This window comes from Pongo pygmaeus, chromosome 10, assembly GCF_028885625.2.
Source record: "Pongo pygmaeus isolate AG05252 chromosome 10, NHGRI_mPonPyg2-v2.0_pri, whole genome shotgun sequence".
NCBI classification, from domain to species: domain Eukaryota; kingdom Metazoa; phylum Chordata; class Mammalia; order Primates; family Hominidae; genus Pongo; species Pongo pygmaeus.
Window position 1 is genome coordinate 121586053 of NC_072383.2, and position 23458 is coordinate 121609510.

Genomic DNA, 23458 nt, shown 5'->3' on the forward strand with positions numbered 1-23458 from the left:
TTAGAGAGGACTCTGGGCTTTTATTTATCTTTTTACTTCAGTCTTGTGACCAGTAATTTTAAGGGGAAGCCAAAAATAATGTTTTTAAAAAGCCTCACGCCACCCCTGGCGGCATCTCCTCAGTGTACTTTGCTGTTCAGATCCGCCTGCCTTCTGTCCCAGCCTAATACCGCCCGGCCTCAGCCCCCATTGTCCCTGGCGCTGGCGAGGTGTCCGGTTGCGGAGCCGGCTGCGTCTCTGGAAATGCGTCCTGCATCCCCGCATGGATAACAGCTGCAGCTATGTCAGAATTGCACAAAGAGAGGAGAGTGTCATTGTGTGCCTTTTGACACATACGTTAAGACCAAAAAGGAAAAAAAACGTCTATCTGTGCTGCCACCGACCAGGCTCATGGAGGCCAGATTTTCTCCAATTAACCAGATCTTGCCCTGGTGCAGACAAGACTTAGTGAGTTCGGGGAAGGGGTGGGGAGAGGGAATTGGCCGGGGTCCCTACCCTGGGTGGAAGAAGGAGGGATGGGTTCCCCCTCCCCCTCCCTTCCCCTCCGGGTTTAGGCAGGGGATTAGAGGTGGGGAGGAGCTGGGGGGGGCTTTTGGCTTGTGCCCCAACCTTGTGAGTGAGGTGGGGGTTGGAGGTGTGCGCGGGGCGGGGCGTGTGCCGGGGTCGCCGCGGGTTGGGGGGTTGGGGGTGTGCGGGGAGAGGCGCGTGTCCCGAGATCGCGGGGGGTGGGGTTGGAGGTGTGCGGGGGCAGGGGCGTGCCCTGGAGTTGGGGGCGGGCGAGGCGTTTGCGGGCGCGGGGGGCGGGGTTGGAGGTGTGCGGGGGAGGGGCGTGCCCTGGAGTTGGGGGCGGGGCGAGGCAGGCTCCTCCCCGGCGGGCGGGCCCGGGCGCGGCGCGGTGGCCTCGCGGTGCCTAGGCTGGGGCTGCCGGACCGTGAGGCTGTGAGCCGCGCGGACGGAGCCGGGCAAGAGCGGGCGGTGGCGGCAGGATGAACAGCATCAAGAACGTGCCGGCGCGGGTGCTGAGCCGCAGGCCGGGCCATAGCCTGGAGGCCGAGCGCGAGCAGTTCGACAAGACCCAGGCGAGCGGGTGGCGGGTGGCGGGCGGCGGGCGGCGGGCGGCGGGCGGGCAAGCGGCGTCCCTGTCCTCTCACGCGCGAACGGCTGGGGCCGGGGAGGCGCCGGCCAGGGGCAGGGGACGGCGCGGGGGCAGGGCCTGTGTCCGCCCGGGCTCTCCGAGAGCTCCGCGGCCCGAGCCGACCGGCGCGCAGGTGAACCGGAAGCCGCGCTCCCCGCTCCCGCCGGGCGCTCGGGCCCAGAGGCGCCGGGGCTGAGGGGGCCGGGGTCAGGGTGTGCGCGGGCCGGGAGCGCCGGAGCTGAGGCGGCGGGGGACGGAGATGGGGCCGGGGTTGGGTGTGCGCGAGCCCAGCGCGCCGGGGGCCGAGGGGGCTGGGGATCCAGGTGCTCCCGGGGCCGGCGCGGCCCGACTGGGGTCCCCGCCCTTCCGTGCCTCTCCTTGCCGGCTCCTGCCCCCGTCTCCTACCCGCTGAAACCGATGCCCCCACGGGCAGTTTCCTTAAAGGAAATTCCTTAAACTCCCAGCTTCCTTCTCTCGTGAGCAGTTTCCCAGGGCTGCACAGTCTCCTATTATTTGCTGGGTGAAAAGCTTCTCGTATGTCGCCAGACTTGTTTGCCCGAGCGCTGCCCACGTATAAATAGGTGCACACCCCCTCATTAAATACCGGCGCCCGACAGACAGAAACTTCCTGGGGCTCCCTTCCTGCGCCTCCCACGCTTGTATCTCTTCCAGATGATGCCTATCCTGGGAAGGCTTTAGAAATTAAATAAGGGCGCGGGTGTGCGTTTTGTACTTGTGTTTGTGCCGGGGACCCACGATGCAGACGTTGCTGCGTTTCTGGTTTCCTGTTGCTTTTTATTTTACAAACTCTTGAAGTGCTCTCAGGCTTGGGGGATGGGCGGTGGAGGGGGGGCATACTTGTTTATTTGCCAAAATAAGTCAACCAGGACTGAAATGGCTGAAAAATTTTACTCTAGAGGTAAAGGAAGCCAGAGGACCCCTCCCACTTCTGTCTAATGCAGGTTGGTGACATTTGCGTTTGTGGCGGCTATTTGCAAGTTCCGTCCCACTTGTCCTTGCAGAGAGCGATGACTTCTGCGGTTGCCTTCACATCTAGTTAGCACATGCACTCTACAACAGCTTTCGTTTTGAAATGAGAGAGAACGCAGGGAGACCTTCTAACCTTTGTGCTTGGGATTGACCCAGAAAGCGATAATAAATCCTGAGGATATCAAGGCTTTAGAAATGCCACGTGCTGGAACCCAGGTGGCTGCAAATTACCAATTTATCCTTGTGAGCTTCATCACCATGAACTGGTTCAGCCCGGCTAGCCCGTCATTTTAAAAAAATTTAAAGTCACCAATACATAATTGTGCCAAGAACTTGTAGATCATAGGGAGAAAACCTGAATTGGCAGACAGATCTGGATGTTGTCAGAAACTTTGTTTATTCACTGAGTTTTTTCCCGTGCCTTTGAGGAGGCATAAAGAGGTCTGATTGCTACATGGAGGAGATGGGATGTGAAGGACCAACTTCATTGATCTTACTCTTAAATGATAAGAAGGGCAACCTTCCTGAGTGTCAAAGAGAGACTCTCTGATACAGGACCACACATTTTAGTGGTTGGTTTGATACACAAGAAGGTGGATTTTTTTTTTTTAAATTAAAGACAGAGTCTCTCTCGTTGCCCAGGCTGGAGTGCAATGGCATGATCTCAGCTCGCTGCAACCTCCGCCTCCCGGGTTCAAGTGATTCTCCTACCTCAGCCTCCCAAGTGGCTGGGACTACAAGCGTGCGCCACCACACCTGGCTAATTTTTGTGTTTTCAGTAGAGAAGGTGTTTCACCATGTTGGACAGGCTGGTCTCGAACTCCTGACCTCAGGCGATCCACCCACCTCACCTCGGCCTCCCGAGGTGTTGGGATTACAGGCGTCTCACCAAAGGTGGATTGTTTTGTTTTGTTTTGCTCTGGGTTTTTCTCAGAGGCTAAGAGGGCCACTTACAATGAGTAACTTTGCAATGGGTGAATGTCACAGGACTTACCTATTCTCGGGCCCCATTTTCTGGAAAGATGGAGTTTGAGTTCATTGTCTGGGTTTGCTCGTCTTCACAGTGACTTATTGAGGAATGTAAGAATGAGGTTTTGTACGTGGTTAATATTTAATTAGATCGTTCCCAGAAATAATCAGGTGAGCCGCCAGCCAGGCCCCGTGGTGGAAAAGGACCTGGAGAGCTGAGGTTGCTACTTCCATGTCTCCTTCGGGACAGAAATTAGCACATGCAGTCCAGGGACCTGGCTTCCTTTGTAATATGCTGCTTGTGCACTGTGTGCTGTGGCAGGAGCACTAGGCTGGCTTAGAATTTAAATATTCACTAGCCTGCCAACCTCGCTTTCCTCCCCTGGGCTCCTGGGTCAGGAGGAAGATAATAGCTTTCCTGTGAGCTTTTTTGACAGGACACACTCTGTTTGCAAATATCTCTGGGGTTAGCGCTCAGGAGTGTGAAGAGAGGCGATCATGTGCCTGCTGGGAGCTGGTGCCTGTGATTGTTGCATGGTGTGTGTGTATAATCCCAGGGAATGTCCAGAAAACCAGTGTATGCTTTTCTTCCCTATGACTTTAGTCCCTTTGGTAAAAAACAAAACAAAAAAAAACCCTTTTCAATATGGAGGTGACAAACTTTTATTGTCTTGTTGCTGTTGTTTTCTGAATACAGAATACTACAAAATACAGCATGCTTGTATTTGGAACCTGAACACTGCCTGTACCATTTAAAAAGAGGGTGTGGTATCATAAAGACACTAGTAGGTAGGTAGACCTAGGCTCTAGCCTGTGTCCCTGGCAAGTTGCTTAACTCGTAAATCTATGTCCTTGTCTGAAAAAAAAACCATACAGATCGTTCCAGCTATCGTATAGGGCTGTTGTAAGGTATAAAAGAGACCGTGTGGCAGCTAGAACCTGTGACTATGTTAATGACTTAGTAAGGCGTTGCAGCTGGAATTAGAGTTTCTCATCAGCTGAGATGGTCCTTGAGATGGGGCCATGCTCCTGGGCTACCAGGTGGGCTCAGTGTAATCACAAAGGTCTTTAAATGTGGACAAGGGAGGCAGGAGAGGAGGTTGGAGTGAGGCCGTGTGAGAAAGACTTCACCGCCTGCTGCTGGGGAGGAGCCACTAGCCAAGGAGTATGGGTGTCCTCCACAACCTGGAAAAGGCGAGGAAATGGATTCTTCCCTAGAGCCTCCAGGAGGAAACACAGCCTTTCTGACACTTTGCTTTTAGTCCTGTGAGACCTGTTTTAGACTTCCGACCTCCAGAACTACGAGTTTGTGTGATTTGTTATGGCAGCCATAAGGAACTAATACATCCAGTATGTAAACATGAAACAGCACCTAGGGCATAGCAGGGCCTCAGCAGATACTCGGCCCAACCGTCTTTCTCCCTTCCCTCCCTCTGCTGAAAAGTTTAAAATCTAGAGAAGAAAGCATCTTTGAAGCATATTATGGAGAAGGACTCAGTTAGGAGTACTGGAAATGCTAATGGTGAGTCCTGCCTTTTCCTGATCTGTGAACCTTTCTGCTTCACTGGGCCTCAGTTTCCGCTGCAGGCCCAGAGGATGGAGATCAAGCCCAGAAGATTCCTCTCAGGTTAGGATGAGAGAAACCCTTTACTACATTGCAAGGCCTCTGGCCACTGCTGAGTGAGCCAAGTCTGGCAGGTGAGCATTAACTGTAGACATAAAACTACCCAGGTGTGAGGGGTTCCTGCGGGGCAGGGACTGTCTAGGGCAGCAATATGTGGAAACAGTTCGTAGGTCCAGTTTTCCAGGTCGATGACATACATGCTTAGCATCCCCCGTGAAACCAAAATCCTGTCAAGATTAACATTTATTGACAACTGAGGGCTTCTCAGCCCCGGCGCACAGTAGAGCAGTGTTGTCCAGGAGGAACCAGAGGCAAGCCATGTGTGTACTTTTAGATTGTCTAGTAACTACTAGAAAAGTCAACAGAAACAGGTGAGATTAACTGTAATTGCATATTTTATTTAACCCAGTATATCCAAAAGATAGCCCTTTCAACATGTAATTGCCACAAAAATTATGAGTAGGAGAATTTACATTCTTTTTCTCCTACTAAATCTTTGAAATAGGTGTGTACTGGACACTCACAGCTGATCTCAGTCTGGACTCACCACCTTTCCAATACTCACAGCCCCCACCGGCCAGCGGCTGCTGTGCCGGACAGTGCAAGTGTTAGAATCATCTGGTGGCTTTTAGAAAAGGGCAACGTTTACGTGTATAGGAGTGATTTGCCCGCAGCATGGCACGGGCGTTGAGCTCGTCGTTCCTGGGCGTGCCCACTGCTGTCTCGCCCCGTGACATCCTCTGCTCGGTTCCACCCCATCAGCCCACATGGCGATGCCGTCGTGGTGATGCCTGGCAGGCCGCTGACTTCCCGACCCCTGGGCTGCATATTGCCTCCCTGGGAGAGCTATTCCAGAGGCTGTTCTTGGTCCAGGTTGGGGTGGGAAGGGGCCGCCCATCCCTGACCTCCCCCTCCCTGTCTCTGATGTGCTTTGATGCCCGTGACACATTCCTGAGCGCCGCTTGCTGTCTCACCATTTGGCCTGTTCCTGTAGCTTTGGGGTATGCCCCAGGAAGGTCCGAGTCATCTTTGTACCCTCTAAGAGGTGAAGAGATGCGAACTGTGGCCACGTGTGGAATGGCAGGGCAGTCAAGAGCAAGCTCCAGGTTCAGCCCCTGGCTCTGTCCCTTCACCACTCTGCCTCAGTTTCCTCATCTACAAAATGGGGGCAATAATATTACATACCTCCTGGAGTGGTTGTGAAGATTTACAGGTGTTCATAGTGCCTGGTGTGTAGTGAATGCTGTGTAAGTGTTGGCTGTTATGTTGTGTTCGGAAGAGCAGGCTGGGCTGAAAGAAACAAGCTCCCTGTTGGGCTCTGCCCAGTGCCCTTAGATTAGCTGTAAGCGGAGGCCTTGTGTGCTGGGGCGGTTGGGGAGAAAAGTGGATCTGCACAGAGGTTGGGGGACTCAGGCAGGTGGGGACAGCACTTCCCTGGAAGAGTGAGCCCAGAGGTGCCACATTATGAAGACTCTCCAGGGTTGGGAGGATATTCTGGGGGACGACAGCCTCAGGAGGTGCGGACAAAGCCAGCAAGAGCCTTCCCTGGCAGAACTGCTCACCCTCTGAATAGGGACAGGCGCAGACGAGGCCCCTTCTCTGACCTGATCCAGACGCCAGCCTCCCAACCAGCGCTGCACCGGTCATTCGTGAATGAAACCCAGCTGGCCACTGGATCCCAGCAGCTTAAAGTGGAAAGCCTCTGAGTGGAGTCCAGGCCTGCTTGGCCGAGGGACAGGGATACCCAGCCGGCTAACCTGAGACGCCTTGGCTGCTCTGTTGGCGATGCCCTTACCCGCCCCCTCCCCGCCCAACTTGGTAATCTGCGATGCTGACTTGAATATCACCTCCTCTGTGCAGCCACCCGCTGCCGTCCTCCTGCCCAAGCCTCTCTGTGCTGCCCAGTCCTCATGACATTATTTGTGCTGCTTCCACATCTGTCCTGACACACTGCGGCTGGCCCAGCAGAGCGGGAGGAAGCAGACAGACATGGGGTGGGCACGTGTGTAGACCAGGCTCACCTGAGAAGTGGGAGTGTGTCACCTTGCTGAGCTCCCCGAGCAACTGCCCAGACCTGCACCGGCCACCTACCCTGGGGTCCTCAGGCAGGGCCACGTCGTAAGTGGCTGGATGAGTGGATGCTCAGGGGCCAGTGGTCTCCCTTCTTTGATGCTGTCTTCTTGGTGATGTCTGAAAGGCTCATGGCCATCCATTCTAGAGAATGACTGAGGCCTGGAGAAAAGTTTATTTGGGGCGAGATTGTTTTTTCTCTGGCTAAAATAAACATGATCTTCAAACTGCAGTAGGTTCATCTGCCTGGAGGTGACTCAGGCTCCTGGCTTTTGGGACAGACGGGTTTGTGGAGTGATGTCACCAGGGCCCAGGGAACAAAACTGCACGAGCTGGCTGCCTGTCACTTCCAGAGCCAGCCTGGCAGAGGGGTGATGCAGGAACAGTCCTCCTACTACTGGGTGTCACCCACAAAGCCTGGGGCGGAGATGGCAGTGGGTCAGGCGACAACATTGTAACCAGCGTCCTGGGGAAGGAACCTGGGCTCTCATGCTCCCCTCGGGAGCTTTCCTAAACGCTGAAATGACAGAGTGGCCAGGACCAAGCAGGCCTGGGTGAGAGTGAGGGGAGATACAGGTTAAATGGAGCGGAGCAGTTGCCCCTAACTTCCTGTCTGCCGGAGCTGACCCAGCTGTCCACCTCGCTGCTTTGCATGTGGCTGTATCCCGGCCTCCTCAGCTACAGAAACCCTGTGTTTGCTCTGTCAATGGCCTTTGAGGGGACAAACGCATTTGAATGAGATCTCTCTGTCCTTCAACCAACTCTTTGGAAATGTTAAAGCAAAATAACCCACCGCTCTGCCAGCGTCCGTCCGTGTGCCCCAGCTCTTTGAAGAACGTTCTTGTCCCTGCCAAGTGCTGCTGTTAGGTGCCACGATAATACAGCACAAGGAGGCTTACGTCTGATTCATTTCAGCGTTGATTTTAAAAATAGAAATTGTTTTATAGTTATTTCTATTATGCAGCTCTAGTGGATAAATTATTAGCTGGAGAAAGAGAGGCTCAGTGCCCTGAAGTCGTCCAGTACTTGTCTTTGAAAGAGCTCTTGTTCCTTCGAGTGTTCACCCTTCCATTTGCCCAGTGGGGATTTGCTGACAGCCAGATGTTGGTTTGGGCCTAGAGATAGAGCAGGAAGGAAGATGTCCCTGTATTCGGGGGTTGGAGGTGGGGACAGTATGATCGGTGGACAGACAACTCCGGAGCCTCCTGGGCCACAGGGTGCTGCGGGGTTGGCGTGTGGGGCGGCCGCTGCCTGGAGCCTCCCAGCTCAGTCGCCTGGCTTTGCTGACAGTGCCCATTCCTGCAGTCTGTTTCCATCTGGACTCCACATCAGGCCTGGGCCAGCAGCCTCTCGAGAGCGTCCCCTGCCTGATCTCCCCTCTTCTGAAGCAGCACTCACTGAGATGCTCGCCAGGGTGGTCCAGGGACCAGCGCAGCTCTGGGCTGCTCACGAGTCAGTGGGCCCCGTCTGGCCTGATTGTTCCTGGAAGCAGGGCAGGTGTATCCTGGGGCTTGGGCTCCCCCTGGCCACTGGACTGAGCTGAAGGCCACAGCCCAGAGGCAGATGCCCTCACCCCAAGGGATGGGGGCAGTGGGAAGGCCCCTTGGCTCTGCCAGCCCCAAGGCCTTCGTTACTCGGGATTTGAACAAATCCTGATCCAGAGCCCACTCCCAATTTGGAGGCATGTTAGCAGGCCCTTGGGGAGCGGGGTTCCTGTGGTGGGACAATAAGGATGTCTACGTTGACACACTTCTCCCGCACCCAGCCCTACCCCGCACCCTGAACTGTGAAGGCCATGCAGCCCAGGGCCGCCTGGGAGGGGCCTGAGGGGCTCCATCTCTGGCCCACATTTTTTTGTTATTTATGACCTTGGACAGGTGGTTAACCTGCAGCCTCAGTGTCCTCCCCCGCCCGCCTGCTCTGAGGTTCCTTATGAGTATTAATGAGGTAACACCAGAACAAAGCTGTCTGCTCAGGGCCCAGTACAAGGCTGAGCTCAATAAAATTGATTTCATTAATAGGTTATTGAGACCTGTCTGCTGGCCTTATGGCATAGGGCATGTTCTTACACACTTGGCGATGCCAGCTATCCTGAGTGTATCTGCAGAGCCTCACCTGCCCCCTGGGCCCCTGGGTACCCCTGAGCTTTGTCCCCACTCTCTGCCCTTAAAGGTCAGGCCCCTCTTGCTGCTGGCACTGGGCAGGAGAAGAGCAGGCTCGGAGAGTTGTGAGCAGGTGGCTCCTGGGGCGTGGGTATGGACTCCGAAGATTTTTCGAGCCCCGAAAAGCTGCAGGGTCTGTGGAACCAGGCAGGAGCTGACCTCACTCTGCCCCTCTCTGCTGTCTCTGCGGACCCTCCAGCTCCCTTCCGCAAGGTGTCTCACAGCTGCTGTGGAACTCTCTATTATTGTTTTGTTTTGTTTGAGATGGAGTTTAGCTCTGTTGCCCAGGCTGGAGTGCAGTGGCACGATCTTGGCTCACTGCAGCCTCCCAGGTTCAATCGATTCTCTGCCTCAGCTTCCTGAGTAGCTGGGATTACAGGCACACACCACCATGCCCGGCTAATTTTTGTATTTTTAGTAGAGACGGGAGTTTTGCCATGTTGGCCAGGCTGGTCTCAAACTCCTAGCCTCAAGTGATCCACCTGCCTCGGTCTCCCAAAGTGCTGGGATTACAGGCATGAGCCACCACACCTGGCCTATTATTTTACTTTTTAGAGACAAGTTCTCACTCTGTCACCCAGGCTGGAGTGCAGTGGTGCTATCATGGCTCACTGCAGCCTGGAACTCCTGGACCCAAGCAATTCTCAGCCTTCTGAGTAGCAGGAGACTACAGCCGTGCACCATTACACCCGGCTAAGTTTTAAATTATTTTTGGTAGAGATGAGGTCTTGCTAGGCTGGCCTTGAACTCCTGGGCTCAAGTGATCCTCCCACCTTAGCCTCCCAAAGTGCTGGGATTATAGGCGTGCGCCACTGCGCCTGGTCCCCCTCCATTACCGCTTCTGTCCTGCTTCCTCCAGAGACTTCCCCTGCCCCAGCCAGACACCCCTCCCTGTTGTGCCCAGCAGTGGGAAGAACAGCATCCCCCTCCTCATGCTTTCATGCTGCACATTATCACTGCATCCCCTGCAGAGCCCTGGTCCCACAGCCACTCACAGCTGTGTGGAAACTGCCCTGCCAGGCTCTGTGTGAGGCCCCTGCTTCTTGGGAGCCGGATGGGAGCTGTGGGTGCTGAGTAGTGGACAGACCCCAGCGCGGTCACATGTGTCCTTATGATCTTCCTTTCTCTAGCACTGGGTTTTTCCACCCTGAGCTGAGGTCCATAATCAATCCCTTCCACTCCTCAAAGGCTGCGGCGCCCCGCCCCAAAGGGGTGTCTCTGTGGCAGCTGACCAGCCAGCCTCTGGCCTGTGTCAGAGCTGCTGGGGTTGTTCTGGCCCGAGGGGCCACACGGGGCACAAATGCAGGCTAGAGAGAACCCAGGGATGGTCCCGGGCAGCCCTCTACCTCCCATGGCACACTGCCGTGTCCCCACCTTCAAAATGGGGAGAACTACGTTCACCCCACTCGGCAGCTATGAGGATAGCATGTTGAGAACCTCAGGACCCAGAACCAAGTATTGCTGGCAGTTGGACCTGCCTCGGGACTGTAAGCCTCAGAGCAGAGCTGTGTCAAGGACACCCTGTGTGGATTTCACCACAGAGTGAGCCCCTGAGCGCCTGCGCTGCTGCAGCCCCTCAGACCCCTGGAGCCACTTCCGCAAGGGAGGGTCAGCAGCAGACGGGAGTAGGTGGGACATCACTGGGACCTGGCCGGGCTTCTCCTGGGACAGGGCTTAGCTGCTACTGCCTGGTCAGAGGCGAGGCCCACGAAGCAGCCACAGACTCCCACTGTGTGAGCACTGTGCCTCCTTGTGTGGCGCTCCGAGCCTGGTGCACACATCTGCCCATCCTAGACACAACGGGGCTGTGTTCCCAGAGCCAGCCGGCACCCTGCCCGGGAGGGCCCTGCTGCCACGGATCCTGTCCCCTGCCGCCAGCGCGGGGAGCAGGCAGCACTGAGGCCCAGGCGCACAGCAGACCATGCCATGTGCCCAAGGCATGCCCCGTTACGCTGCATTCCTGGGGCCTCCCTCCTGCCATGAAAGTCATTTGTGTGCCAGGCACTGTTGAGGAGCTGGGGGTTCAGCAGCACCTATAGGCCGATCTGCTTCCCCTCGTGTTGCTGACTGCTGGGTGAGGGGAGAGGGTGATAAATAAGGAAACACTCCACTGTCTGAGGGTGCCCGGCCCTCGGAGTCCATCCGTCCAGGAGGTGCAGATTTCAACAGGGCGGCCTCAGGAGGGTGTGAGAGTGCCGGGTGTGGGGAGCTGGAGCTCTGCTGAGTGGGCATCTGGAGCCTAGGGCCTGGGGACACAGGGGTGGCTGCACCTTGGCCTCACTGTGTCTTTCCTTACAAAGAGGAGAGGGAAGCCCATTCCCCCAGAATGTGTTCTCTGCTTCTACGGTCCCTATCTCAGCCCCATCCCGGGGTTTCCTCAGTGTCAGGAGAAACCCCTGCATCTCTGTGTCTACAGCCTCTCTGGTGCCAGGTCTGCACCAGTCACTTCGCCTCCACCTTTCTTGCCAGGAATCTTCCGAACCAGGTGGCAGCTCAGGTGTCGGCAGCTGGGGATGGGGTTACACACCCCGGAGACGGAGACGCCTGGCTTGTGACGGGACAGCTGCTTGCCGATGAGCTGGGGGAAGTCACAGCCCCTGCCTCCTGCCCTGGGAGCCCCTCCCCACGGAAGGAACTGCCTGGGGGCTGTTCAGAGTCACTAAAGGACACAGGTTGTGGAATCAGACAGACCTGGCTTCGAACCCTGCCTTTGTCCTTATTAGCTGTACAGACAAGTATATAAGCCTTCTGTGCCTCAGTTTCCTCACCAGGAAAATGAGTTAGTCACCACTTCCCTGGGCTGTTGCTGGGAGGCGAGTTGCCCATGCCTAGCTGGGGCTGGGCACTCAGGATCCTTATCATCATCATCGCTGCTGTCATGGGCAATGTTCCGCCTCAGTGGGGGCGTGACACTCACAGCCATGGCTTCTCACAGTTGGTGGATACGAGTTTGTTCAAGGAAGGAGCTGAGGCCTGGGGTCCACTGGCTGGGCAGCCCTCAGGATCAGGCCCACCAGAGCCTCTGTGCGTTTCCTCAGGTCCTGGTTCCTTGAGATGGGACCGCAGCTGCTTCCTGAGTACGGGGAGCAGGGCTCAGGGCAGCCCCAGGACGCCTGCCTGGGAGGGTCCAGTACAATGGGCCCTGTGTGTGAAAGGGGGCCAGCATCGCGCTAGGGGCCGGGGGCGGCCCAGAGGCTGCCTGGCCCAGCCCCACAGTCCCCCAGCTCCCATCTGAGGTCCCACCAGGAAGGGCCCCCCAGCTTCCTGGGCTGGCTTTTCTCACAGAGGAAATTCCACAGTAGACCCTAATTTGGATGTCCTCTGCTCCGGTGCTGGGTGGGAGAGCGCAGTGGCGTCTGGGGAGAAAGCGCAGGAGGGTTGCACTGTCCTGCAAGCCGGCTCCCTGCCCTGCAAGGCCTGCCTGGCTCAGGCCAGCCTGTGGCTCAGGAGCCCAGCTGCCCTGGCTGAGGCTGGGGGTTGGGGAGAATGGCTGGCCCGGAGCTGCATGTCCTATCTCAGTGTCTGCATCTGTCGAGGCCCCATCCCTCCCGCCCATGGCCTGGGCAGCTCTTCTCAGTTCACAGACATTGGTGGTGGGGGACAGAGGTTTAGCAGACCTGTTCCCGCATGAGAAATACCCCATGCCCCACGGAGCCAGGGCTGGGTGGTAGTGACAGTACCGCCGTGAGCCTTCCTCGAGAGCACAGTCACGTCCAGGAAGCCTTCTCGGAAAAGGAGGCAGTAGCCGGGGGTGGGGGAGGGGATGAGACTGCCGTAGGTGGAGCGGGAGGGATGCTGAGATTCTGGCCTTGGTCAGGTGGCACTTTGTGAAGGTGCCACTTGCGCAGCTCCGGGTGACAGCTGCAGATCCCACTCGGGCCTTCCTCCACCCCTGGCTGGGCTGCAGGTGGCAGCAGGAGCTTGACACAGTTCAACAGGGCGAGGCCCCACCCAGGAGAGGGGCAGCCTATGGGGCAGTGGGCCACAGGCCCTGGGCTTAGCCTAAGTTTCCTGAGAATGCCTCCCGAGAGAGTGGGGACAATGTGATGTGCACCCTTCATGGGGTGCCGCAAAGGCCAGGTGGGCCCCAGCCGGGGGCTCCAGTCTCAGCTGCTTTTCCCCAAGGGGAGATAGGGCCGGAGGACACCACATTGGGCCATGACCTGCGGCTCAGGGCACCACATCTGGCAGGAGAGTCAAGTCATGCAGGTTTTGGGCAGGATGGCCTCCCGGAGCCATAGCCCAGCTTTGGTCCTTGTCCCCTGACTCCTGGAGCTCTTGGTGTTCAGTGTAGTTCAGCTGCATCGATCAGGCACAGGGAAGTCCTTCAGAGGCTTAGGTTGAGGGGATTCCTGTCTCCCCCATCGCTCCGCTGGCCTTGAACCCAGGCAGAATCCTGTTCAGTATTGTGCTTCTCCCCCTTGGGGTGGTGTCTCCTGGGGTGGCTGCCTGGGGCTCTAAACACTGCTCCTTTGTCCCTCACAGGCCATCAGCATCAGCAAAGCCATCAACACCCAGGAGGCCCCCGTGAAGGAGAAGCACGCCCGGCGTATCCTTGGCCGGCTCTTGGGCCAGGAGTTGGGTGTGGATGTGGGAGCAGCACAGCGCTGCAGGTGGCCTGCGGTCAGCTGTGCCGGGATCACAAGGTCCCTCGCTGAGCCCAGGGAGGAGGGTTCTGTGCAGCTTGGCTCCTTCCCATCTCAGTCTCATCACAAAAACGCCCCCATTGGGCCCAATGAAGGTTTCCTTGTCTTGCCCTAACTCTTGTCCCCTTGGCTGGACACTGGAGCTCTGGTGACCCGGGGTTGATGGGCACGTGACTGGGGGCCGGCCCTCTTCCGGCGGCTCTGGCCTCTCTCAGCCGGGTTTGCTGAGCCCCCGCGCTCCAGTCTCTGCTTCCACACTTGGCCTTGACATTGCAGGCATCATTCTGGGCACACACCACGAGAAGGGGGCTTTCACCTTCTGGTCCTACGCCATTGGACTGCCGCTGCCCAGCAGCTCCATTCTCAGCTGGAAGTTCTGCCATGTCCTCCACAAGGTCCTTCGAGACGGGCACCCCAATGTGAGTAGCAGCTGCTTCCTCTGCTCCCCGGAGCTGGGGCACTGTCCCGCTGACATGCGGGCTCTGGCCCTGTTCCTGTCCCTGTCCCCGTAGCTCTGGGCTGTTCCTCCCGCCTCGGGTGGGGAGTGCGTGTCTCAGGGCCCTACCACAGGGTCCTGGACGCTCCCCCTCTCCCATGTTCCCTGCGCTGCAGGTGCTGCATGACTGCCAGCGGTACCGCAGCAACATCCGGGAGATCGGAGACCTGTGGGTAGGTCCAGCCAGTCTAGGTCCTGCCTGGCATTCAGGGCTTTCCTGAGCATGTGGGGCTGAGCGAAGGGTGGCTCCCTGTGGGCAGTTCCCTGCGGGTGGCTGGGTTTTCCCAGGGGCCGCAGTGGGAGGGGCAGCATGAGGAGATGCTGCTTGCCTTTGAAGGCCTAGCCCAGGGCGCTCCACACGCATAACCAGTGGGCCCTCCAGCTCTGAAGTCACCCGGGCCCTTTAGTCCTCACGAGTTGGGAAATGTGGCAACACCACAGTCCGGGCACCTCAGTGGTGGTTAGAGAGCCTGTGGCAGGGCGCAGGTTCCTGGGCTCCCCCAGACCTGCTGCTGAAGAATCAGGACTGGAGGTCTGCATTTTGAGCACACTTGCTGGATGATCCTTAGACACAGTAAGGCCCGAGAGCCCTGGGGGGCCTGCAATATGGATGCACTGCAAGACCTCAGGAGTTAGAGATGTCCCTGGTGGGCAGAGGGCCTTGGCCTGATTCTCTCTGGAGCACTGTGGGGTGCTCGTCTGCTTGGGCAGGGACATAGGAGCAGGGCAGGCCCTGGACCCACAGGGAGGCCTGACCAGGGCATTATCCAACCCAGAACCACTGCCCTGACTCACTTCCCTTAAAGCGAGGAAAACATTGCCCATGGTGCCACCTGCAGATGCAGGCCCAGCTGGCCCGGCCGCAGGGGCCACGGGGCTGGAGGAGGGAGCAGGGAGGATGTGTCCAGGCGCCCGTCGGGATGTGCCTCCCTGCCAGCACCAGCACTTTAATAAAGCGTCCCTGCTCAGAATTGGCCTGCTGCCCTGGACAAAGAGCTCTCTTCTCACAAGAGTTTCTTTGGCAGGAATGACAAGGAGGAAGATTAAGGGAAAAAGCTAGAGACAGAGAGGGAGGTGGGTGGAGGCCGGGAGAAGACGTTTGTTGAATGAAGAAGTGCCCGGTGGTGGGTCACTGTCATGCCCAGGTCCTTGAGGACTCTTGGACGTGTTCACGAGCCGTGGCCCCTCACCCTGTCTGTCTTCACACAGGGACATTTGCATGACCGCTACGGACAGCTGGTGAATGTCTACACCAAGCTGCTGCTGACCAAGATCTCCTTCCACCTCAAGGTGGTTTCCCTGGGGGAGGCATGGGGCTGAGGGGCCCGTGGGCTCTTCCCACTGTGACGTTATGGCACATGTTGGGACATCAAGGGTGGGATCTGTCCTCTCCATGAGTCTTTCCATTCACCTTCCTGTCCCGACTATGACTAAAGGGGAGACAGGGAAGCCAGGGCATCAGGAAGCTCCTGGAACACTTCAGGCGTTTCCGTGGACGTGGGCACGGGCTTCCCCAGGCGTTTCCGTGGACGTGGGCACGGGCTTCCCCAGGCGTTTCCGTGGACATGAGCACTGGGCTTCCTCAGTCTTCGCTGTCCTGGCCGGGTGCTCCCCTCCTCCCAACCCCCTCCACTGCCCTCTGCCACCTATGTGGACCACAGCCTGGGTCTGCCAAGAGCAGGGCCCAGGGCCCAGGGCCCAGCATGGGGACCCCTGGTTCAGTGGCCGCTGGGTGGGGGGCCCTGGTTCAGTGGCCGCTGGGTGGGGGGTGGCCCTGGTTCAGTGGCCGCTGGGTGGGGGGGGGGCCCTGGTTCGGTGGGGGTGGGGCCCTGGTTCAGTGGCCGCTGGGTGGGGGGGGGCCCTGGTTCAGTGGCCGCTGGGTGGGGGGGGCGCCCTGGTTCAGTGGCCGCTGGGTGGCGGGGGGTGCCCTGGTTCAGTGGCCGCTAGGTGGGGGGTGGCCCTGGTTCAGTGGCCGCTGGGTGGGGGGGGCCCTGGTTCAGTGGCCGCTGGGTGGGTGGGGGGGGCCCTGGTTCAGTGGCCGCTGGGTGGGGGTTCTCTCCACAGCATCCCCAGTTTCCTGCGGGCCTGGAGGTGACAGACGAGGTACTGGAGAAGGCAGCTGGGACTGATGTCAACAACATGTGAGTCACTCTGCATGGCTGCATGGCCACTTCCCCTCAGCTTCCCCATTCCTTCCTATTGCGTCTCAAGCCCAGGCGTCCGCATGGGGCAGTGGAGTTGAATGAGTCCGTGGCCTTGTTGGTTGACGCTCATGCTCCCAAGGACAGAGGGTGAAGTTAAAAGGGTGGGGTGTACTTGAAGGACTGTCATCCTGGCAGAGGCACGCTGACTCACCAGAGCCATGGTGTCGGCAACGCCCCCATCCCCACTGGAGGGGGGGTCTCAGGACGAGTTGGTGGGCCCACCCACCCTTTTTCATCTCTTCCTCCACTTCTCTTGCATAGCTTCCAGCTCACTGTGGAGATGTTTGATTACATGGATTGTGAGCTGAAGCTTTCTGAATCAGGTGAGCCGTAAAGGGGTTTCGGGGGTCTGAGTGTATTGCTAAGTCCCCAGAGATGGGACGAGAAGAAAAAAGACATGAGTGATCAGACCGACTGATCACTATGAAATGACCCTGGCCAGCCGCAGTGGCTCACATCTGTAATCCCAGCATTTTGGGAGGCCGAGGCAGGCAGATCGCTTGAGGTCAGGGGTTCAAGACCAGCCTGGCCAACATGGTGAAACCCTGTCTCTACTAAAAAAATATAAAAATTAGCCAGGCGTGGTGGCGCACGCCTGTATTCCCAAGTACTCGGGAGGCTGAGGCAGGAGAATCACTTGAACTCGGGCGGTGGAGATCGTGCCCCTACACTCCAGCCTGGGCGACAGAGTGAGACTCCGTCTCAAAAAAACAAAACAAAACAAAAGAAATGCCCCTGCCCCTGCCCCTCCTGGGGTCCCTGCACCTCCAGGGATAGGTAATGGGGCCTCCTGGCCCCTCCAAAGCATGGCAGGCCCCAGCGGGTACATCCAGGATACACGTTCAGCCATCCCTTCCATCCAGTGAGTGTCACTCCATCAGCCCCAAGACGGGGAGGGTGAGGAGGTGTGCACAGGAGCCACCCTGCCAGGTTCCTGCCCCAGCCTTGGGCCATCTGCAGAGCCCAGTTGAAAGAGAGGTTTGGGTCATCCTGCCATTTTCTGCTCTAGAAAGCCTCTGAGTCACGTCAGACTTCCTAGCGGGGGAACCCGGCCGCTGTTGGACAGGAAATCTCAGAGGGCTCAGCTTCCAGGCTGGAGAACTGATTGTTCTGGGTGGCAGCTTCAAAACAACTCATGGGTGACTCAGTGCTCTTCATCAGAGGGCAAGAAGCAAATGCCTCCTTAAGGGAAAATTGGGAGTTAGAGGCAGTTTGGGCAGCCTCCCTGAGTCCCCAGGTCTGGCCTCTGCAGCTGGGTGAGCCTGATGGGCATTCAGTTCCAGTGGGTGAGAGGTGGGCTCAGAGTTGGACCCTTGTGCCTGGGAAGAGCCTGCTCAGGATCTGACGTGGAGAGCAGAGGGCAGGTGTCCAAAGGTGTGGCCCCAACTGTGCAGCAGGACCGGGCTACCAGGCTCTGTGTCCTGGCAGAGATGTGCTAAGTCTGAGCCTCTCAGCACAGAGGCCACCAGCTAGGAGCCAGGTACCCCTGGCATGGGAGAAGGCCAGTGTGGGCAGGCAGTGGTCCCACGAGGGAAGTGAACACACGCAGGCATGCTCCCCACCTGGTGACGCTGGTGTGTTGATGAAGCACAAAGGGGTGTACCAGCATCTGCTGGAGAAATTCCCAGATCTGCAGAGGTGACAGGTGCAGGGGCTTCCCTGCCTCAGGACCTGTAACAGCAAAGAAACACAAACGTCCTAAACATGCCTCAGCGGAGGCTGCATCTCGCTGTCTGGGCAGAGCAGAGAATGGAGGGCGGCGGTGAAGAAAGACATGCGTCGAATCTGTGATGGCAGAGGCCTGGCTGCATCTCGCTGTCTGTGCAGAGCAGAGAACAGAGGGTGGCGGGAAGAGAGACGTGTCGAATCTGGGATGGCCGGGAAGATCTAGAAAACATTCTACTGTGTGAAATCAAGCAGATTGCCGAACAGTGTAGACATACGTGTTTAAGATCCAAGCAGTACTTTATGTGTGCTGTAATTTTTTGCAAGGAAAACATACTTAGCATGACATGTAATTAGAGATTAAGTTTTTAAAAAGGCAAGGGGCAGCACTTTGTGTATTCCTTCTTGCCCCTCCCCCCCAGGCTCTCCCCTGTTGCTGCAGAGATTTGCAAGTGGTCCCATCACACTTGCAAGGCGGGAGCAGGACCTGAGGGGCCGGGGCACAGGTCTGTGCAGCGGGGGCTCTCTGGCTGCTCTCCCGTGCTGGCCAGCTGCCTGCTCTTTGTCATTCTTCTCTCTGCCCCAGAGAAGCTGCCAGCCAAGGAGGAGGCAGCCTCATGTTTGTCCTTTGTCCCTCCCACTTGGTAGTTCTGATACAAGACCCGATTGTCAGGGGCAGGGGAGATGGGCCCTGGGGGCAAGCGAGGTTTCAGGGTCACTTGGGGTGTGCAGAGCCAAGTTGTGACCCTAGTGCCATGTGACTTGGCAGAAGCCCTGCCTGTTCCCACATCTGTAAAGTTAGGCATTTGGGGTGCTCCATCGTGAGCCTCCTTCCTGTTCTAACATTCAGTGTGGGTTTGAGGCCCGTGGGCATGGAGCTGTCCGTCACCCTTGTCAGTCGGGCACCTCGTCCTGGGCTCCCAGGTGGAGGTCTCTGGAAGCCCTTGCTGAGCTGGGCTGGAGCTCCTTTGCCCTGACCTTGCTGTTGCCGTTGACCTCCTTCATGGGAGCATCTGGTCTTGACCTGGGGCAGCCACCAGCACGCGAGGCTCCTGTCTTGGAGGCAGGGGGCACACTGGTGTGTGGGAGCTGGCTTAGGGCCCTGCTTCGCAGTTGGACCACCTTGGGCAGGTTGCCCAGCTCCCAAGGGCTCACGTTCTTCCTCCTGCCCCTTTTGCACAGTTTTCCGACAGCTCAACACGGCCATCGCCGTATCCCAGATGTCCTCAGGCCAGTGCCGCCTGGCCCCGCTCATCCAGGTCATCCAGGACTGCAGCCACCTCTACCACTACACGGTCAAGCTCCTGTTCAAGCTACACTCTTGTGAGTGGCCCAGGGCGGCCCCTGGCCCGGAAGGCTATGTTTATGGGGCTTAGACGTTCACTGTCAAAAAACAAAGTCGAAAAATTAGAGGTTTATTCGTTTAAAAATGGCAGTAATAAACCCACTACCCATTAATAGAAATAACATACATTTTATGAAAAAAACAAAACAAAACAAAAAACCCCACTACTTTACCAAGCAAAAAACTTAGTGAGTGGCTCGGTTTTCATTTTTACAACTGAATGCCTGGCTCGGCCAGGACGGAGGCCCCACCTGCTCTCAGGAATCTCCTGCCAGGCACCCTGGGGGTGCGAGCGCAAAAAGGCAAAAGGTGTCTGGGGTGTTAGGAGAGTTTTGATCTCACCAACCCCTTGAAAGGGTCTCGTCCCTTGACCACACTTTGAGAACCACTGTGTTAGTGTCAGCCCGGGACAAATGTGTTTGGTGAAAGCGGCTTGCTAGTGCCTCCTGAAGCCAGGTGTGGGTTAGGTGAGATGTGGCCGCAGCGCCTTCCTTTCCATTGGCTGTTTCCTTCTCTAGCTCAGTCTGAACTGAGCCCTCCCACAGCGTCTCCCACAGGTCTCCCCCTCCCGATGGGAGAGCGGGCCTGGCCCAGTCTCGGGTGATCTCTGATCTGTGAGTTTGTAGCATACGGAGGAACAAGGCAGGGCAGGTGAACCCCTGAGCAGTGTGCAGAGAAGTCCTGTTACACTTGTGCCACCCTCCAGGTCTCCCTGCGGACACCCTGCAAGGCCACAGGGACCGGTTCCACGAGCAGTTTCACAGGTACTGCCTGGGACAGGGACAGGATTAAGGCCGGTGGGGGAGAGGCTCCGTGGCCCCTTCCTGAACCCGAACTTCCCACCATCTCTGCAGCCTCAGGAACTTCTTCCGCAGAGCCTCTGACATGCTGTATTTCAAGCGGCTCATCCAGATCCCCCGGCTGCCCGAGGTACCTCCCCCAGGAGGGCCCCGAGGCCCTTCGAGGACCCCAGGCACCTGGCTGGGCCCCACACAGGCTATGGAGATGGCGGAAGGAGGGTTGCTTGGGGGACAGCTGAGCAGGTCCCACCTGCCGCCCCTGCAGGGACCCCCTAACTTCCTGCGGGCCTCAGCCCTGGCTGAGCACATCAAGCCGGTGGTGGTGATCCCCGAGGAGGCCCCGGAGGACGAGGAACCGGAGAATCTCATTGAGATCAGCACAGGGCCCCCCGCGGGGGAGCCAGTGGTGAGCCCCCTGCCCAGCCCATGTCCCCCAGTCCTCCAGCTGCAGCATGAGGCCAACGGGAGTGTTGGGTGGCCAGCCCTCCCTTTGCCCACTGCCCGGCTTGGAGGGCACAGGTGAGTGAGGCAGGGGTCACCATGATTTGCTGTGGCAGGTGGTGGCTGACCTCTTCGATCAGACGTTTGGACCCCCCAATGGCTCTGTGAAGGATGACAGGTGAGGGCTGGAGGAGCCGACTGGGCTGGGAGTGGTTGGAAACGGCCTCAGCTGAGCTGTGCTCTGGACATTTCTGTCTGGAAAGGCCACGGGTGGGGAACATGAACCCGTGAGGTGCCCAAATCCTGAGTGGCCACTGAGGAGGAGACAAGTTCCTGTGTTGGGTCTGTTGACTGTTCTGGTTGACTTAACTTGAACCCCAGGACCTCTGTCCCCAGGGACCTCCAGATTGAGAGCTTGAAGAGAGAGGTGGAAATGCTCCGCTCTGAGCTGGAGAAGATCAAGCTGGAGGTGCCAGGGTGGGGATGGGCGGGGGCGGGGGCCGGGGCCCCTCACAGCTCAGGCAGGGCCCCACATCACACCTCTTCCCGCAGGCCCAGCGGTACATCTCGCAGCTGAAGAGTCAGGTGAATGCACTGGAGGGTGAGCTGGAGGAGCAGCGGAAGCAGAAGCAGAAGGCCCTGGTGGATAATGAGCAGCTCCGCCACGAGCTGGCCCAGCTGAGGGCTGCCCAGCTGGAGGGCGAGCGGAGCCAGGGCCTGCGTGAGGAGGCTGAGAGTACGTGGGGCCTCGGCCACAGGGGTCCAAGGGTGTGTCCCCAGCCCCTGCCACCTCACACGGGGCATCACTGCCTCTCCTGTTGCCCCCAGGGAAGGCCAGTGCCACGGAGGCGCGCTACAACAAGCTGAAGGAAAAGCACAGTGAGCTCGTCCATGTGCACGCAGAGCTGCTTAGAAAGGTAGGTGCAGCCCATTCTCCATCCCAGCCGGTGGCAGGGCCTCTCAGGGTTGGCAGCAGAGCATGAGCCCTTCCCCTGCCCGTGCAGAACGCGGACACAGCCAAGCAGCTGACGGTGACGCAGCAAAGCCAGGAGGAGGTGGCGAGGGTGAAGGAGCAGCTGGCCTTCCAGGTGGAGCAGGTGAAGCGGGAGTCAGAGTTGAAGGTATGTCCCTTGTGGCACAGGGCCCTGCCCCGGCATCCCCAGCCCACTGCCCCAGTGACACGCTGTCCTGTCTCAGCTGGAGGAGCAGAGTGACCAGCTGGAGAAGCTCAAGAGGGAGCTGGAGGCCAAGGCCGGAGAGCTGGCCCGCGCGCAGGAGGCCCTGAGCCACACAGAGCAGGTGCATCTGGCTTCGATGACTGGGGGTGGGGTTCTGGGGCCAGTCCTGGGTGGAAGTCAGGTCCTCTTTCCCGTGAACGGGCCATACCTGGGTGCCACTCGGTGATCCTGGGATGCAGCCCTGACCCAGACCCAGGGGCTACATGGGAGACAGGACCTACCGCTGGTCCTCAGGGAGCCCTGAGTCTAATGGAAGTGATCACTAACCCCCCAGGGCCCAGTTTGTAAGTGTGGGGGCAGGGTGGGCGGGGCCTGGGAGCTCTGTTCACATACCAGGTGTCCATGTCTGTCCATAGAGCAAGTCGGAGCTGAGCTCACGGCTGGACATGCTGAGTGCGGAGAAGGATGCGCTGAGTGGAGCTGTGCGGCAGCGGGAGGCAGACCTGCTGGCGGCGCAGAGCCTGGTGCGCGAGACAGAGGCGGCGCTGAGCCGGGAGCAGCAGCGCAGCTCCCAGGAGCAGAGCGAGTTGCAGGGCCGGCTGGCAGAGAGGGTATGGCCTCCCCAGATGCAGCAGCACTGCTGAGTTCACTGCCGCCTGGCAGCCATCGATCTCTCTCCGTGATCTGCCTGTTCTAGAGATTTCACGTAAAGGGCATCATACACGATGCATCCTTTTGTGTCCGGCTTCTTCACTGAGCATCACGTTGTCAAGGGTCACCACATCATAGCCTGTGTCAGCACCTCATCCTTTTATGGCTGAGTCGTACTCCGCCGTGTGGACAGACCACATTGTGTTTATCTGTTCATCACTTGGTGGACATTGGGGTTGTTGCCACTTTCTGGCTGTTGTAAATAGTGCTGCTGTGGGCCTTTGAGCACAAGTTTGTGTGTAAACATCTGCCATCACTTATCTTGGATAGATAGCTAATGTGTGTGGAACCCAGTAGAACTGCTGGGTCTCACCTCTGTTACCCTGTTGAGAAACTACCAGACTGTTTTCCAAAGTGGCTGCACCATTTTACACTCCCACCAGCAACGCATGAATGTTCCAGTTTCTCCACATCCTTGCCAACGCTTATTGTCTTCTTTTTATTTTAGCCATCCTAGTGGGTGTGGAGTGATTTCTCATGGTCTTGATTTGTGTTTCCCTGATGGCAAAGGGTGCTACATATCTTTTCATGAGCTACCTGGCCATTTGTGTATCTTTGGAGAAATGTCTTTTAGGACCTTGAGCTCACGTTTTAATTGGGTTATCTTTTTATTATTGAGCTGTGCACTGTGGGAAGCCTCTTTCTAGAAATCTCCACCCCCCGACCAGTGAGGGTCTCAGCTGGGCTCCAACTGGTGGCCCATGGGTCGGTCCAGGGCTGGGGCACATCCTTGGCCTTGGGGAGGGTCTCTAACCTGCCCTCTTCACCCCCCATTGCCAGGAGTCTCAGGAGCAGGGGCTGCGGCAGAGGCTGCTGGACGAGCAGTTCGCAGTGCTGCGGGGCGCTGCTGCCGAGGCCGCGGGCATCCTGCAGGATGCTGTGAGCAAGCTGGATGACCCCCTGCACCTGCGCTGTACCAGCTCCCCAGGTAGACAGTGGGGCCACACTCAGCCGCTCCCCTGCCTCCTTCCCATCCCCAGCCCTGAGCAGCGGGTGGCAGGGACCTCAGTTCTCCTTGTGCT

General features: G+C 57.9%; 1 protein-coding gene and 1 long non-coding RNA gene across 3 annotated transcripts in view; one reads left to right on the forward strand and one right to left on the reverse strand.

Moving 5' to 3' along the window:
- LOC129009273 (uncharacterized) lies at positions 1–3702 on the reverse strand. The gene is made up of 2 exons (XR_008492741.1): positions 1541–3702; positions 1–279 (listed from the first exon to the last, which is right to left on the reverse strand). It is a non-coding gene; the product is annotated as an uncharacterized LOC129009273 (long non-coding RNA).
- Positions 122–23458, forward strand: part of HIP1R (huntingtin interacting protein 1 related) — a 27954-nt gene continuing 4617 nt past the window's right edge. The window contains exons 1-19 of one of the 2 annotated variants that reach the window (XM_054441886.2): positions 122–447; positions 13436–13499; positions 13873–14015; positions 14209–14265; positions 15302–15382; positions 16157–16233; positions 16558–16619; positions 19144–19284; positions 20013–20070; positions 20161–20236; positions 20372–20512; positions 20664–20725; positions 20944–21016; positions 21100–21283; positions 21376–21464; positions 21552–21668; positions 21745–21846; positions 22142–22336; positions 23217–23364. In XM_054441886.2, coding sequence (XP_054297861.1) covers positions 391–447; positions 13436–13499; positions 13873–14015; positions 14209–14265; positions 15302–15382; positions 16157–16233; positions 16558–16619; positions 19144–19284; positions 20013–20070; positions 20161–20236; positions 20372–20512; positions 20664–20725; positions 20944–21016; positions 21100–21283; positions 21376–21464; positions 21552–21668; positions 21745–21846; positions 22142–22336; positions 23217–23364 — 1927 coding nt within the window. In that variant the 5' untranslated portion in view covers positions 122–390. Of the gene's footprint in view, positions 448–858; positions 1080–13435; positions 13500–13872; positions 14016–14208; positions 14266–15301; positions 15383–16156; positions 16234–16557; positions 16620–19143; positions 19285–20012; positions 20071–20160; positions 20237–20371; positions 20513–20663; positions 20726–20943; positions 21017–21099; positions 21284–21375; positions 21465–21551; positions 21669–21744; positions 21847–22141; positions 22337–23216; positions 23365–23458 lie in introns of those variants that run through there. The other variant, XM_054441885.2, reaches the window with a different exon arrangement.